The 18,019-nt window shown below is 39.9% G+C and overlaps 1 protein-coding gene across 1 annotated transcript in view; it reads left to right on the top strand.

Annotated features, from left to right (window-relative positions):
- Nucleotides 1–18,019, top strand: part of LOC124716692 (cilia- and flagella-associated protein 58-like) — a 145,668-nt gene that overhangs the window by 103,976 nt on the left and 23,673 nt on the right. Inside the window, exons 12-13 of the mRNA XM_047243232.1 lie at nucleotides 1,241–1,413; nucleotides 9,693–9,855. Coding sequence (XP_047099188.1) covers nucleotides 1,241–1,413; nucleotides 9,693–9,855 — 336 coding nt within the window. The remainder of the gene's footprint in view (nucleotides 1–1,240; nucleotides 1,414–9,692; nucleotides 9,856–18,019) is intronic.

Genomic DNA, 18,019 nt, shown 5'->3' with positions numbered 1-18,019 from the left:
CACTACTGCTTCCGATTATGAACAATGCCTTCCATGACGGTGCATCTTCAGGTTAGGGAATAGAGAAGAGCCACAAGATATTCAATAACAACATTTGCAGTATGCGGCCATGCATTATTATGGTGCAGTATCCAGCCTGTTTCACTATTGTATAGTCTTTTATGCTTGTTATGGACCTGCTAAGTTTTCAGCACATTCCTGAAGGACACCCAGTTGTTGATAGGTGTGCAGGTACAACATGCTGAAAATAATGTGATGACTGCACCTTTCCCAACAGAAGCAACCACTTTTGCTTTTTTTGGGGGAGGGGGAAGGGGGGGGGGGGGAGTTGATGATGAAGGAGATTTCCACACTGAGCTTTGCTGTTTGCACTCAGGATCAAAATGATGCAACCCAGTTTCATCCACAGTGATTACCTTTGATAGAAACTCTGGATCCTCCTCCAACACCAACTGCATGCAGACCTGCTCACAAATGTTCTTTTATTTGAGAATCAGCAGTCTCAGAACACACTATGCACAAACGCTTCTTGTGTGTACATTTTCTTTCACTGTCTTGTGGGTGGGACCCAATGAAAATTTCATTATTTCATAAAGTGTTTGTACAGTTATTCATCGAGCCCATCTTTCAATGAGAGTGGTACTGTTTATTTTTTCTTCCATAAGAGCAGTACTGGAATGCTGGATCCCCCTTCCATTGAAACTGATTGTTTCCCCTCTTTGAACAATTTAAACCATTGCACATAAAATTCTTCAGGGTACAATAGGGAGTATGACAATTTCCATGGAAGCACATGTTGAAATTTAAATGGTCACGGATTTGTTTGATTCATGAGAGAGTGTTGCAGAGATACTGAATGAACTGAACTGAAAGACTCTTGAAGATAGATCTAAACTATCCTGAGAAAGTCTATTTATTAACAAAGTTTCAAGAACTGGCTTTAAATAATGTCTCTAGGAATATGCTACAATCGTGAGGATAAGATTAGAATAATTACTGCACACACAGAGTCATTCCAACAATCATTCTTCCTGTGCTCCATATGTGAATGGTATGGGAAAAAATCCTAATAACTGGTATAGGGGGGGCATACCCTCTGCCATGCACCTCAACAGGGGTTTGCAGAGTACAGATGTAGATGTTCTCTGTTCTGGAGTTGATTTGGACACAGATAAATAAGCTGTATGAATGTCACGTCATGTGGAGGCATTTAACTCATCACATTTTTTTTCCTATGCAGATTCTTAATGAGAGGGACATTTTGAGTACACAGCTGGTACAAGGAAATGATGAACGTTTACTTCTGCACGAGAAGATCAAACTTCTGGAGGGCAGTCTATCCAGGGGCAATGCCGAATATGACCAGCGCATGGAAGACATCAGACTGCTGAGGTTGGAGGTGCAGACTCTCAGGTGAGAAACTATATTCACTCATTCACATATCATGTTTCATAAATTCCATCATGGATGAGGCAGGTAAACACAATGAGAGAGACTTCTATGTGGAAACCAGAAAGAACTGAGCCTTTTGTTTAAGTTAACCATGTGCTGGTGCCACTTGAATTTTTTAGCCATCTGTATGCCAAGTAAGTTCACATGTGGAGCCTCAATCAGCATGTGCCCCTGGGTCTCTACATCTGGTACTTGCAGTCATTTTTAATTTTTTGGAATACGAGTTTTTGTTGCTCTAAGGGTTAACACAGTTTTTGGTGTCCCCCAATGTCTCTGATGAATCATGCGTGCAGGTTAAGAATTTGATTGGGCCAAATACCAAAGCTTGTGTTACCTGTAATTAATGTTAATCCAAACACAATTTAGGTTTACTCCTGTGATATCATTTATTAATTTAATCCTCTATTTTGTACATAAAATGTGACACCATCCATTCAATGGGGATGCCTTTAATAAAATACTAAGATCCAAAGAGGAATTTCATGGTGTACCAGTCAAAGGGTTAGAAAAAGCACACAAAATGCATCATTTTCTTGTTTAATTCTACAAATACTGAGTTCAAGAAAACATAAATTGATTTTTCTGTAGAGAACTTCTTATGGAAGCCAAACTGAACAGTTGATAGGAGGTTGTTGTCAGATTCGTTATTCAGTATTCCATTACAAGAGACTTTGTCAACAAGTTCTAGAGCACAGAAATACCAGTATTAACAATGTGAAAGTGCACATTCATGGACACATTTCAACTGAGATTCTTAAATACACTTTCTGACAGATGTACAGAATGAAAAGTGTGAAAGTCCAGGCTCATGTATCAAATCCTCAATGTAAACTTCAAATTTTTGAGATTATTTTGAGAACACCATCCACGTGAATTTCATTCAGGAATGTGATTCTTCATACTGTTTTAATTCCAAAACCTTGCTTCTTCTTCTCACCAGTTCCTTAACAAGACATACTTTTTATATTTAATAATCTTAGATAACTTTTGCCATCGTTAGCAAGAATGTTACATTTCGTATTGTTAGAGGTAACATCAATTTTGAAAAATATACAAACTGAGAACCTCTCTAGCTTTCATCAGCTTAAAAACTCCTACCTAAGTAAACAAGTATCATTTTGCCAAAAACATCAATAAACCAATTACATTATTGTGTACAACTGTGGAATCATATACGGCTCACATTTTTTTCTTGGCTACTTACTTAAATTACTTTCTATATGACGGGCTTATTTCAATAATAGTACAAGTCCATTTTTGTTCATTCTGAGATACAGAGTCCTGAAGTTAAATGAGTCTTGAAAAATCTGCAGTTGAGATACCAGAAATATTCAACCATATGGCTTCTTGCTAGAGATGAACCTTTCTTTCCAATTGTTTGGCTCATTAATTTCAGAAGCATTATCGGCAGAAAAGTGGAGGTAATGGACTTGTACCACTATTGAAATAGGCCCTTCATATGTGGCAGAAAGAGATGACAGTTTTTCTCTTCAGAATTGTACAAGTTTTATCCCCTGATATGACTTACACTTTAATGATTCATTAATTAAACCACCTTAAGATGACAATTTATTAAATATAGAGTAGTGTAGCGATCAGCAAGATCCACACTTGTGACCTGGGCACACAGTAATAAGATGTGCCACAGAAGTTGGCAGATACCGCTAGAAGTTTGATGACCATTAGAGGCCTCTTAACCATGCACTCTTTTGGCTGGATGACATCTCTTAAAGACAGACCTGGCCAGCTATAGCTCAGTTACACGTTCACCTCCACATATGTGTTATTGGATTGTTATTGTGAGCCACTCCATGGCTAGTGCACCCATTATAATAAGTTGTTTTCCAGACTTAATAAAGTTTGTTGTGTTAGTCATCGTGTGGTGTCCACTTGTGGGATTAGAACAAGTAGGTAAGCTAAGACTATCCTGGGGATTATCCTTTACTTGCCAAATAACTGGCTTGCTCACAGCCAGTCAGTGCCACTAAATAACATTTTCATGTCACAGATCCTTCAAGGAGGGCATGCATTAGCCAAATTGAAGTAGCATATTAGCATTTCACTCCAAATATACCACAGTATCAGCATAACACCTAAACCTCTCTTGTGGGCCACTATATATTCCAAAAGTGATGATAAAGTAAACTCCAGATTATAGTTGACAGGACAGATGATATGACCACAATTCACACTAAAAGAAAGCACAGTCCATCACTATACAGTACCCTATAATTCACTTGCTGAACAAACAAAGCTCTCCATATTTCTCAAACAACCATGACAATCCATACCATCCACACTCGTACTCACCTGCACGAAACTTTTCACAGCAACAGAGAGCTTAAAGTCTCACTATCCAAAGACATCTGATAGTGCCTTCCAAAACAGCTGTCTCTTCTTCACAAGCAGCAACCACGCTCCCTGCGCACCAGTTCTGAGACCACTCGACTCCCTCTCTACTTGTCAGCATGTTCAACATAGCAAGCATTCGCAGTAGATGGCCCTGGATGGATTTCCTCCAAACAATCAGCCGAGCAGTAAATTGTGTGGGCAGTCAGCACAGGCTGGACGAGGCTTCATGTGAAAGTTTTGTGCATGCACCAGGATGGATAATTTAACCAAACAGCCCAGTTTTGCCAGCTTCACAGTTAGAAATATCCCTCACGACATTGAGTAGCTGATGGGACTGCTAGCATACTTTCACTGTCGTATAATTTTCTAGGACTCTGAAGTTAAGAAGAAAAAGTTATTTATTTATGTTAAGTGTCTTCAGGAACCTGGTGATTCCAAAAAATGCATTTTATCTCTAACTAGCTGTTACCAGTGGCTCCATTTTTGTATCAGTAGTTTTGTTACTATGAGTGATGAAGAGTAAGTAAGCTACTGTATGTGCAATAACATCTGCTGCCCTCACGTGTCTGCCTATTCAGGTAAGCGTAGCTTGTGACATGTGCCCCCATTCACCTCCCCCCCCCCCCCCCTCCTCCTCCCAAGTTGTCCCAACGCATGACGCATCAGCATGCACAGCATCACTGCCGAGCAGTGTGTAGAGAGAGGTGTGGGCAGGACTTTGCACCTATGCATTGTGTTATTGAAGTAGGCTTACACTGTACAGTGTGTGTGTTATGTGACAAGTAGAGTGGAAGTATGAATTAAACACACTGAAGAGAGTAGAAATACTATCTGAATCATATCACATAGCAAATATCAACCAATAAAAGCATTTTCACAAATGTGATAAAGTTCAGAATTCAAAGAGCAAATAGCTTTTTCAAAGAATAAACATGTTTCCCTGATTCACATAATATTCTTTAAATCAATAAATATCTTGTACAACACACTTTTTAAAGTAGCCTATGTTTATCCTCAGGGCTCAAGCAGCCTCCATACTAAATTTCATGGAAATCAGTTCAGTGGGGTGGTTGTGAAAACGTGGTAGAGAGAGTTACTTTTGCATTTGTAATATTAGTAGGGATAAGACTTTCAATTATTAGATCTATAACTTTGCTTCCACTGTTTTGCAATAGATGGCAGTAGCAGCAAGCGGGGTTCAGATGACTGGTCATAGATATAATACAATAAGCTTAGGCATCTGTAAACATAATGCCATAAAAATATTAGTCAATTTGTGACTGCATCATAAGGTTATTCTCAATTAAGTACGTCAACTTACTTACCCATTTCTCACCATTTGGGGGAAGTTTTAATTTTGTGCTTTAACGTGAAGAAATCTGTGGCTGTGGCTCTTAAAATGCTGGGTAAGACTAACGGTGAGGGAACTATTAGTGGAAGAATGTGCAGATAATGTTTTCAATGCGTTAAGATTGGTGATTTCGATGTCAAAGACCAGCATGGCGGTGGAAGACAGAATGTTTTTGTAGGTACTGAAACAGATGAAGAAAGTTACAGGACATCATTATCGAAAGCAATTGATGCGTTTGAGCCCGGCGCTGAAACACAAAGGGCCACAATACAGTGATAGACATATAAAGGTAATTTTGCAGCAGATCAGTGCTCGATCCCATGTCGCAAAACCCATCAAAATATACATGGAAACATTGAAATGAGAAGTCCTATCCCTCCCGCCATATTCTCCATACGTTGCTCTCTCTGACTACCACCTTTTTCGATCAGTGGCATACAGTCTGGCTGACCAGTATGTCCGATCATATGAACAAGTACAAAACTGAATCGATTCACGGATCCCCAGAAAAAATGCCCAGTTCTTCCACCACAGGATCCAAAAGATGGAAGAATGTAGTGGCCAGCGATGGGAAATACTATGAATCATAATTTTTTTGTAAGTTTTTCACAATAAAGCCCCGAACTTCAAGAAAAAATGGCAAAAGCAAGGTTGTAGACCTAGTATATATTTATGTGATCCAATTTGGATGAAATAAAGGCTATATAGTGTCCAAAGCTAGGCTCAAGTTATCTCTGAAAACAAGTGAAAGAGGTTAGCATATTCATACAAATTGACAGACATGATAGTTGTAGATAAAATTTTGAATTATTATAACTTTTTCTCATGATCCAGTTTTGATGAAATAAAGCCTATATGGTGTCCCAAGCTATACTCAAGTTACCTGTGAAAATCCCCTCAAAACTCATCGAATAATTTTAGAGAAGCATGTTCAAACAGACAGACAGTTTAACAGATTTATTATTAGTGTAGATGGCATTTGTGGTTGATAACAATAGTGAATTTAGGATGAACTGTGAAATTCACAACTATAGTTCTAGTTAAATAAAACTGATTTATATATGCGCTCTACCTCCCCTCATAGATTTCCAGCAGCAGGAAATTAGAATACACAGAATATTCAAAACTAAATAACAGAGTAAATTATTAAAAACTGTTATAATTTATCAGACTTGTAGGTGAAAATTTCATTTGATACTTATGTTAATGCTAGATAAATTTTTAATTTTTACACTGTATAGACAGCTGATAGCATACTCTGAAATAAAAAAAGGGAACATATGAGGGCTATTTTTAGTTATTTGAAAGTTGTGTGAAAACTGAAATGAAAATGTGCACTATCTGCTGGCATTCCTTGCTTGTCAGATGACACCATTCGCATTGGTTTTGTCACAGTGTGCTATTTACAGTGTCAGTTCATAATGTTTAAAACTATTGATCAACTCCCTAGCTGTGAAATACAGTCAGTGATTCAGCTGATTCAATTTGTGACAGCAAGGAATGCTGCAGCTGTGGAAATTCATCAACGGATAGGGGAAGTGTAGTGCCCGAATGCAGCAAGTGATGGCAAAGTGTGTAAGTGGGTGAGAGCTTTCAAGAACAGACTGGAAAATGTTCGTGAAGAACTGCAGTTAGGCCAACCATCAGTGATCTCAGAAGATTTGCTCAAAGCCACGGACAGAAAGATTTGTCATCATCATCATCATCATCATCAGTGTTCTGCCAAAAGGCAAGTTTTCACATGGTAGTTCTCCAGGCTGTCCGGTCTTCTGCCATCCTCTTCAGGTCTGCATAATTTCGTCTTCCCTTTATGTCGTTTATCATCTTGTATCTCCTTCCTCTCAGTCTTCTCCCACAAACCAATCCTTCCAAAGCATCCGCTAGCAAGCACTCTCTTCTCAATGAATGTCCCACCCGGTTCTTTTCCCTTTCTCTTACAACCTTCTACAGACATTTTCTCTCACCAACCCTTTCCAAAGATTTGTGAAGACCTGCAAAATTTCAATTTTAGCACTGGAATTCCTGAATGTGGATAGGACAACATTGGACAAAGTTGTCCCTGAAAATTTGCAATTTTGTAAACTGTGCATGCATTGGGTTCCCAGGCTGCTTTTTGAGAAACACAAAATGGAAAGTATGGCTTATGCTCTACATTTTTTGGACCAGTATCATAAGGAAATTGTCACAGGGGATGGGATGTGCTTTCTCATGTGACCCCAGACTCTAAACATCAGTCAATGTAATGGGACTACACATTATCACCAGTCAAAGTCAAGGCCAAGGAGACAGTATAAGGTTATGACAACCATGCTTTGGGATGGACATGGAGTCTTGTTAGTTGAGTTCATGCAGCAAGGGACAACAATAAATGCAGCTGCTTACTGCACTACCTGGACTAAACTTCAACATGTGATACAGAATAAGTGATGTGGCCTTCTGACATCTGGAGTTTTGTTGCTGCATGACAATGTGTGACCCAATTCTGCCAGTCACACCCAAAATTTTATCATATCTGTTGGGTGGTAACAGATTGTCCACCCACCACACATTGCAGACTTAACACCGAGCAATTTTCATTTGATCCGCTACCTAAATGAATTTCTTGGTGGGAAGCACTTCACAAAAGATGATTAGGTGAAAGAAGCTGTTAGAGACTAGCTACCCTCACAGGTGGCAGATTTGTATGACTTAGGGACACAAAGGCTTGTAGAACATTATGACAAATGTTTAAACAAATATGGAAATTACGTAGAAAAATAGAGAAACATGTAAAGAATTAAATAAAAACAGTTTTTTGAAAAATCTGTGATGGTTTATGTTTTGCAAGGAATCAGACCTTACTTTCTGAATAACCCTTATAAATTCTTAGTGTGAAGCAGTAGAGAAAAATGGCAGCTGGGTAGTAGAAGATGAGCAGAATTTGGTTTCTTTCAGATTAGCTGCTTCTACTTCTATAAAAGTATGAAATAATCTAGAAACAATTGCCAAATTACCAGTGTCAGTAGTTTAGCATTAGTCATATTATTTGCTTCTGCCTCTTAATCCATAACTTAACTCATTTCACATCTCTCAAGGCTCACCTCCATAATGGGATTTATAGAATATGAAATGAATGAATGAATACACAATAGTGTTTGGTGGCATAACCAGTAATTATGTAACTGATGTAACTGTGGTATACGTGTTCACGGAGTCTTTCGTGACGGCATACATGAATAAAATGTTCTCGGTTTTCCAGCCGTGTCAATTCAAATAAAATGCTCGAGCTTTCGATGGCCATTTCCGCCATCATCATCAGGAGTTCACTGACTGCCGGGGCTGTTATGGTCTCTCGCTTATATAGGCATGATAACATCATCAGCAGCCAATCACATCGATCCAATATAGCGCGCACGCGTAAGTCGACCCGGGCAGCTCGTGGCAGCACTGGTGATGTCAGGTGGCGCCAGGGGGAGGCGCCACATTTGAAACTGCCGCCAGCTTGGTCACACACTGATCGGTACTTGAACGCCAATAGTTTCCACCACCCTGTACACAAGAAAGGTGTCCTTAACACGTTGGTTCATAGAGCCAAGATTATCTCTGACGACGACCACCTACAGTCTGAATTGCAGAACTTAAAATATGTTTTCGGGGAAAATGGATATAGCAAAAAAGACATCGCAAACGCTTTCAAGGGCTGCTGATGAAAGATAGCTGGTGAATCAGAAGAAGAGGCCAAACGGACTGTATTCTTGCCATACTGTGGAGCAACTAGCAGTAAGTTAGGACATCTGCTGCAGAAACATGGGCTAAGACCAGTGTTCCGGCCCGCCCCCAAGATACGAGATATGTTGCGCCCTGTTAAGGACGACATTGCTCTTCGAGTGTCCGGTGTGTATAGTGTACGCTGTGAATGTGGCAGCATGTACATTGGACAGACAATTCGCACGGTTGTGGAGCATTGTACTGAGCACAAGTGCCATATAAAACAAAAGGAGCTTGACAAGTCGGCCATAGCGGAGCATTGCCTAGAAAACAAACATAAGATACAGTTCGAAAATACAAAAGTGCTGGCTCATGCTTCTACATATTGGGACTCCGTTATAAAGGAAGCAGCCAAGATTCACTTAAACAGAAACAATTTCAACAGAGACCAGGGATACACACTCAGCAGAGACAGAAGCGTGTCGCGGGAGCGGCAGTTTCAAACGTGGCGCCTCCCCCTGGCGCCACCTGACGTCACCGGTGCTGCCACGAGCTGCCCGGGTCGACTTACGCGTGCATGCCATATTGGATCGATCTGATTGGCTGCTGATGATGTCATCATGCCTATATAAGCGAGAGACCGTAACAGCCCCGGCAGTCAGTGAACTCCTGGCGACGATGGCGGAGATGGCCATCGAAAGCTCGAGCATTTTATTAGAATTGACGCGGCTGGAAAAACGAGAATGTTTTATTCATATACGTGTTCAGTTAACTTGGTTAACAATTTCTGTACTTTGGTTGTCAGCACTAGTTACAGAAAATTTTTACGATGACAGCATTTCTTCCACAGACAGGAGAAAATACTGCTGTCACGCAACGTCGACAACATGAGTGACTTGAGGCAGGAAGTCCTTCACCTGCAGCGAGACCTAACAGAAGAGAAACTCAAGTGCCGAGCCTTGGAGGAGGAGCTGCAGAACCCGCTCAATGTGCACCGCTGGAGAAGGCTTGAGGTGACTCACTTGTAGCACTACACTTGTACTTTCAGAGTGAATTCACATCCTGTACTCTTAATTATGTGATAAAAGGTCACTTCAAGTTTATGTAAATATAGCAGTTGCTATGTCTAAGTGTCAGTGTCTAGTAGCCCATTAATTAACATTCACACCCATGAAGATTACCATTTCTGACCTTACAAATTGGCAGTTACTTTGTAGAGCCTTCACAGTGGTCATTTCAGAAATATGAATTTCTTTCACCAGAGAATCATGTGGTGAAAATATTCATCCAGCTTGTGACAGAGACATTTGATGGCCTCTGCCTCTACACAAATAATCAATATATTGTACTGAGGAGCTTGAACTGTACTGATCATCATTCCATCAGTGGTGCAGCAGAGTGCTTGCAACTTCGTAAAGAAAAATTCTCTGAGTCCTGCTATTACATGTAGAACAATGTGACACCAAATCATTGTAAAACACCAATATGTTTTTCATCTTAAAAGCATATACATGTGCCATGCACAGAAGATCAACTGGGAATGACTCCCACTGGAACAATCTGCCTTATGGACAGGCCTTTCACTGCAAGTTAACTATTTCTACTCTTTACTACTCCTTGTGATCCTTTCCATTTCTCAGTATCACTAATCTGTCTTAATGTCCTCTGTTAGCTGTTACTTATTCTGTTCTTTGATAAGTACTCATTCACTCACAGTTACTTCTTCATTATTATGGAGTATAGTATTGTGGAATGCCTCCACCAATTTTTCCTACACTTAATTGTCTTTCCTCTTTCACCTGTTTGATTACCTCCACAGTTCTTTTTTTTTTAAGTATCTCTACTTTCATACCTGTATTCTGAAGGCTTATTACTATTTCTCCTAATTAAATGTTGAATAAGGTCTGTGGTGGCATCACAACTGTGTCAGTTTTAGTTTCCTCTTATATTGCCTCTCAGATTTCTACTTTTATTGCTTGTGTAAAATAACAATTGCTTGGTAACATTCTTTCTTTACAATCTACACCAATTTTCTGCATGACCTGCAAGAGCTTTGCCCTTTGCAATCAGGGCCAGGTTCTGACTTAGAAGAAGCACTGCTTAGTCATAAAGCAAAATTTGGAAGAGACATGATATTGTCACAGGATGTCTGATACTTACAGTGCTGGAGAATGACGCTAGTTAGCTGGTACACCAACAGCTGGCATTTTCCAACAAATAGCAGCCATCAGAGCAAAGACCAAGTAACTGACATTTAAAGCACTAACATTGCTGCACTAGAGCTTGGGACCTTATATGGCAGATATTACAATAAGCCTCTTTCTAGATAAACAAACAACTAGGCAATTTGGAAGACTTACTTCTTGTGTCTTGAGGAGCATGAGCATCCATACTCTGCTAACAGCTGAGAAGTGGGCGGCACAGTGCACCATTTTACTACATTTTAGGGTATTTTCCAAATCCTTTTGTGTATGGAGCACAGGCAGAATGACTGTTTACATGTCTCTGTGCATTGTGTAATTAGTCTAATATTGTGTTCGTGATCCCTGTTGGAGCATTACACAGGGAGCTGAAGTATATTTCCAGATTATTTGATGTATCCTATAATATTGCTCAAGTTTGTACTTCAGTGTTTCCAGGAGTCAAAAAAACCTATGTCCATCTGTACTGAGCCCCCTTTTTGTCAACATCAATATCCCCTTCTAGTTCTCTTTGGTTTGAGCTCTACACACTTCAGCAATATTTTAGGATAGGTTTTACAAGCAAGTTACTTTTTAGGCTGCAAGCATTTTCCTTATACTGGTATCCTATCAATGAAATGAAATATGCCACAGCCACATAGTTTAAGTACCATCAAGTGTTAGTGATCATTTCATTTCATATCTCCACAGATTGTTACACTCTGGTAATAGCATGAGTTGGCTGAATGTTGTGTTGTCTCATTAATAACTGGTTCATGCAATACTTTCTTTTTTGTAATTTGTTTCACATTTTTGAAAATTTAAATCAGTTCTTCCAACCTTGGCATTACTGCCAAGTTTCATTAAGAGCTGACTGGATGTTTGTGCTTTTATTCAGATTGTAATTCATTATTGGTAACAGTACAGTCTGCAAAAAGTCACAGGTTAATATTAATACTGACTGCCAAGTCATCAATACACAACATGAACAGCAAGTGTCATGCTTTCCTGGTGCATCTCTGAAGTTACTTCTATACAGATTCTCCATTCTCGATAATGTGCTGCCTCCTCCTTACTGGTAAATCCTTAACCCAGTTCAAATTTTGTTTACTACTCCAATGGATTGCATTTCCTGTAGGAAATTTTGGTCTGTGACTGAGTAAAACGTTTTTTCGAAGTCAATAAATATGCATCTGTTTGACTATTGTGTCCATGGCTTTCAAGATGTTATGTGAGAAAATTGTGACTTGGGTTTCATATGATCAATATTTTTGGAATCCATGCTGGTTATTATGGAGGAGGCAATTTAGCTTGAGATACCTCATTACATTTGATATCACAATATGTTTTGATTCCTATAGACTGGTGTGACCTGTGCTTTTTTCCAACCACTGGACATGGTTTATTGTTCAAGGGATGTATGGTTTATTATGGCTCAGGAAAAACTGATCTGCAAATTCTGTATCGAATCTGACAGGGATTTTGTCAGTTTTAGCATTTTCAGTTGTTCTCACTGCCATTGACTCTAATATCTATATCATATGCATGAGCAGTGTTTTGAGATTTAAACTGCAGCAACACTTCTGGTTCTTCTTTTGTACAGGACTGAGGATGCAAAGTCAGTCTTGTGATGTGACACATCAAAGTGGAGTCTGCATTGCATTAGTGTATGAAATGTGGCCACCGGGAATATTGTGGAATGGAATTGTGTTCATGATTCAATGTTACAGTAGTATGTCAGATAATACAGAGATATTCTAAATGAGGGACACATTTTCAAAACTTTGTATTTAGTCAAATACAAATAAAAAATGAACAAGCTTTATACCAATGAAAAGAGGAAGTTTCAAAGTTATTTTCATAATGTTTGACATCAATTTAATAAATTTAATAATTTGTAATTAATAAGTTTTAATAACTATTTAATAATCAGAAATGTGATAAATGTTATAAATGTTCAATGTGGCCACTGTTGGCTGCAAGGCAAACATCAACTCGGTCGCCAAACTTGTCCCACTCACGCGAAAGTGGATCTGCTATTACTGAGTGCATGGTAGAAGTGATCCAGTTCCACAGATCATTCAGAGCGATTGGTAGTGATGGGATGTAAACAGCTTCCTTCTACATCTCATCTACATCTACGTGATTACTCTGCTATTAACAATAAAGTGCGTGGCAGAGGGTTCAGTGAACCACCTTCATGCTGTCTCTCTACTGTTCCGCTCTCAAACAGCACGTGGGAAAAACAAGCACTTAAATTTTTCCGTGCGAACCCTGATTTCTCTTATTTTATCATGATGATCATTTCTCCCTATGTAGATGGGTGCCAACAGAATGTTTTCGCAATCGGTGGAGAAAACTGGTGATTGAAATTTCATGAGAAGATTCCGCCGCAACGAGAAGTGCCTTTGTTTTAATGATGGCCACTCCAATTCACGTATCATGTCTGTGATACTATCTCCCTTATTTCACAATAATACAAAATGAGTTGCCCCTCTTTGTAGTTTTTCGATGTCATCCGTCAGTCCCACCTGACGCTGATCCCACACCGCACAGCAGTACTCCAGAATAGGGCGGACAAACGTGGTGTAAGCAGTCTCTTCGGTAGACCTGTTGTGCCTTCTAAGTGTTCTGCCAATGAATCGCAGTCTTTGGTTTGCTCTACCCACAATATTAAGTATGTGATCATTCCAATATAGGTTATTTGTAATTGTAATCCCTAAGTATTTAGCTCAATTTACAGCCCTCAGATTTGTGTGACTTATCGCGTAATCGAAATTTAGCGGATTTCTTTTAGTACTCATGTGAATAACTTCACACTTTTCTTTATTCAGGGTCAATTGCCACTTTTCACACCATACAGAAATCTTATCTAAATCATTTTGCAAGTTGTTTTGATCATCTGATGACTCTACAAGACGGTAAATGACAGCATCATCTGCAAACAATATAAGACAGCTACTCAGATTGTCTCCTATGTCGTTAATATAGATCAGGAACAATAGAGGGCCTATAACACTTTCTTGGGGAACACCAGATATTACTTCTGTTTTACTCGATGACTTTCCATTTATTACTACAAAATGTGACCTTTCTGACAGTAAATCATGAATCCAGTCGCACAACTGAGGCGATACTCCATAGGCATGCAGTTTGATTAGAAGACCCTTGTGAGGAATGGTGTCAAAAGCCTTCTGGAAATCTAAAAATATGGAATCAGTTTGACATCCCCTGTCAATAGCACTTATTACTTCATGAGTGTGAAGAGTTAGTTGTGTTTCACAAGAATGATATTTTCTGAATCTGTACTGACTATATGTCAATAAATCATTTTCTTTGAGGTACTTCATAATGTTCGAATACAGTATATGTTCTAAAACCCTACTGCAAATCGATGTTAGTGATATAGACCTGCAATTCAGCAGAATACTCCCACTTGGGTATTGGTGTGACTTCAGAAATTTTCCAGTCTTTAGGTACATATCTTTCTGTGTGCAAATGGTTGTATATAATTGCTAAATATGGAGCTATTTTATAAGCATACTCTGAGAGGAACCTGACTGGTATACAATCTGGACCGGAGGCCTTGACTTTATTAAGTGATTTAAGCTGCTTTGTTACACCAAGGATATCTACTTCTATGTTTCTCATCTTGGCAGTTGTTCTTGATTGGAATTCAGGAATATTTACTTCGTCTTCTTTGGTGAAGGAGTTTCGGGAAACTGTGTTTAATAACTCTGCTTTAGTGGCACTGTCATCAGTGACTTCACCATTGTTATCGTGCAGTGAAGGTATTGATTGTGGTGTCTTGCCACTGGTGTGCTTTTTGTATGACCAGAATCTCTTTGAGTTTTCTGCCAGATTTCGATACAGAAATTCGTTGTGGAAATACCCCATAAGAAATAGTCGCAGGGTGTGAGATCAGGAGATCTCGGTGGCCAGAAATGCAGAGCCAGGTCCTCAAGTCCCCTGCAACCAATCCAGTACTGAGGAAAGGAGTCTTTCAAAAAACCTCATACATCACGGTGCCAATGGGGTGGAGCTACATCCTGTTGGAAAATGAAGTCCTGGGAATCTTCCATAACTTGAGGGAACAGCCATTGTTTCAACATGTCCAGGTATGTGATTCCTGTTATGGTTATTTCCACAAATAAAAATGGTCCATAAACCTTTGTGTGGGATACAGCACAGAACACATTGATCTTTGGTGAGTCTCTTTTGTGTTGCAGTGGTGACTGTGGATTTTCCAAACCCCATATGCGAACATTGTGGTTCAAATGGTTCAAGTGGCTCTGATCACTATGGGACTTAACTTCTGAGGTCATCAGTCCCCTAGAACTTAGAACTACTTAAACCAAACTAACCTAAGGACATCACACACATCCATGCCCGAGGCAGGATTCGAACCTGCGACCATAGCGGCCACGCGGTTCCAGACTGCAGCGCCCAGAACCGCTCGGCCACACTGGCCGGCGAACATTGTGTCTGTTGACTTTTCCACTAAGATGGAATGTCGCTTTGTTGCTAAAAATTACATGCTGTAGAAATACGTCATCATCCAACTTTGCTAGCACATAACCACAAAATGTGAGATGCTTTTCTTTGTCATTGGGGTTGAGAGCCTGTACAAGTTGTAGGGCCTGTACAGCAAATGCCATCTCAGATCTTTCCATACAGTTGGTTGGGGTATTCCAAGTTCTTGACTGGTTCTATTGGTAGACTTACTGGGACTATGCACAAAACTTTCTTGAATCCATTGGATATCATCCTCTGACACATGCAGTTGGTCTGTGCTTTTTCCTTGCACACATTCCCAGTCTGTTTAAACTGTTGAGATGAACAGCTAATGCTTTTGTGAGTTGGTGGTTGAATACCAAATTTGGTACGAAATGACCACTGTACTACAATTTGTGATTCACTTTCCACAAACTCAAGAACGCAGAAGACCTTGTGCTCCACAGTCACCATTTCACTCACAACTGACAGTGAAATGAAATGATGGCCCTATTGCCACGCTAATTCTTCCAGACACTTCTGAAACCATCACCGCACACTCGTCACCGCCCACCAAAAACTTTACAACTTCCTCTTTTCATTGACATAAAGCTTATTTATTTTGGATTTGTACTTGAATACATACAAATTTTTGAAAATGGGTCCATCATTTAGAATAACCCTGCACTGTTTTCACAGCTGATGCAATGCAGAATTTTCATAATCATCATGTGTGAGGACAAGAAAATCTGAAGAAATGGATCAAATTGCACACCAACAGAGTTGTCACTAACTATCTGGAATGACATTGCACTGTTACTGATTACTTGTGGAAAACTTATGCACTGTCGATTGGATTAGACTTACTCCCACTAGGGGACCATAGAGGAATGTACGTCACGCACAGCAGTGCTCCTGAACATATGTGAGTTTGTGTGTGTGTGTGTGGGGGGGGGGGGGGGGCACAAGTGCATCTTAATGCTCATTGTATAGATAGAGATAGACCAATTATGCACCTCCTGACAGTTGGAAACTTCCTGTGGGGTTATGTAGAGGCAACAACACCTGTCAACCACGATGCTGAAGCATCTTGGTGGTGGTGGTGGTAGCAGCATTGTAGTTGTTGTTTTATCCATCCATGGATCGTGTTTACTATGTTTGACCTCTGCCTCTATAGCTGATTGTTTAATGTAGCGGAATGCCATGCAAGGGGTCTGGCCTCTATTCCCAGCCGGGTCGGAGATTGTCTCTACTCTAGGACTGGCTGTTGATGTCTTTATCATCATTTCATACTCGTTGACATGAAAGTCACCAAAATCGCATCAACTAAAAAGACTTGCACTAGACAGCCAGGCTTCCCATAGGTGGGGCTCCTAGCCTAGCTACATGCTATTAAATGTGTTTTACAAGGATTGGACAGATAGGTGGCCAGGTACTTATATAGCAGGAACCATCCAAGCATTTGCATGCAGTAATTTAGTGAAACCACAGAAAACGTAAATCAGCATACTGTAATGGAGATAGGGACTCACATTCTCCCACATGCGAGGGGCGTTTGAAAAGTCCGTGCAAAGTCCAAGAGATGGCACCACAGGCATGTATCAAGGTCATGTTTAGTTAGTAGCATCTTTGGAAAGAACGCACACCAAGTTTCAGCCATACTGGTATATTTCTTTGTTTGGCATCCCTGTGAAGCAAGGAAGTTGAGTGATTATCAAAAAATGGATGAAAAAGAATTTCGCGTGGTGATTATACATTACTTTATGAAAGGCAAAATGCCTCAGGAGTCTAAAGAGCAGCTTGATAAACATTATGGTGACTCTGCACCTTCAATTAGAACAGTTTATAAGTGGTTTCAAAATTTTTGGTGTGGCCATATGGGCACAAGTGATGCTGAACATTCTGTATGCCCTGTGGAGGTTACGACTCCAGAAATCATTGATAAAATCCATGATATGGTGATGGATGACAGAAGAGTTAAGGTACGTGAGATTGCTAGTGCTGTGGGCATCTCGAATGAACGGGTACATGATATTTTGCATAAACATTTGGACATGAGAAAGCTATCCGCAAGATGGGTTCTACAATTGCTCATGCTTGATTAAAAACGGAATCATGTGAAGTGTTGCAAGGATGGTTTGCAGCTGTTCGGGAAGAATCTGCAGGACTTCAAGTGTCGTTTCGTCACTGTGGATGAAACATGGATACATTACTATACTCCTGAGACTAAACAACAATCTAAACAGTGCGTTACCAAGGGAGAATCTCAACTAAAAAAGGTGAAGACCATTCCCTCGGCCAGAAAGGTTATGGCGACTGTCTTTTGGGATTTGCAATGGATAATCCACATCGGCTATCTGGAAAAGAGTAAAACTATTACAGGTGCATATTATTCATTGTTATTGGACCGTTTGAAAACCGAGCTGCAAGAAAAACACCAGTGATTGGACCGCAAAAAAGTCCTTTTCCATCATGACAATGCACCAGCACACACCTCAGCAGA

The sequence above is a fragment of the Schistocerca piceifrons genome, chromosome 9, assembly GCF_021461385.2.
Source record: "Schistocerca piceifrons isolate TAMUIC-IGC-003096 chromosome 9, iqSchPice1.1, whole genome shotgun sequence".
Classification (NCBI taxonomy): Eukaryota; Metazoa; Arthropoda; class Insecta; order Orthoptera; family Acrididae; genus Schistocerca; species Schistocerca piceifrons.
This window is presented reverse-complemented; position numbering and strand designations above follow the sequence as displayed.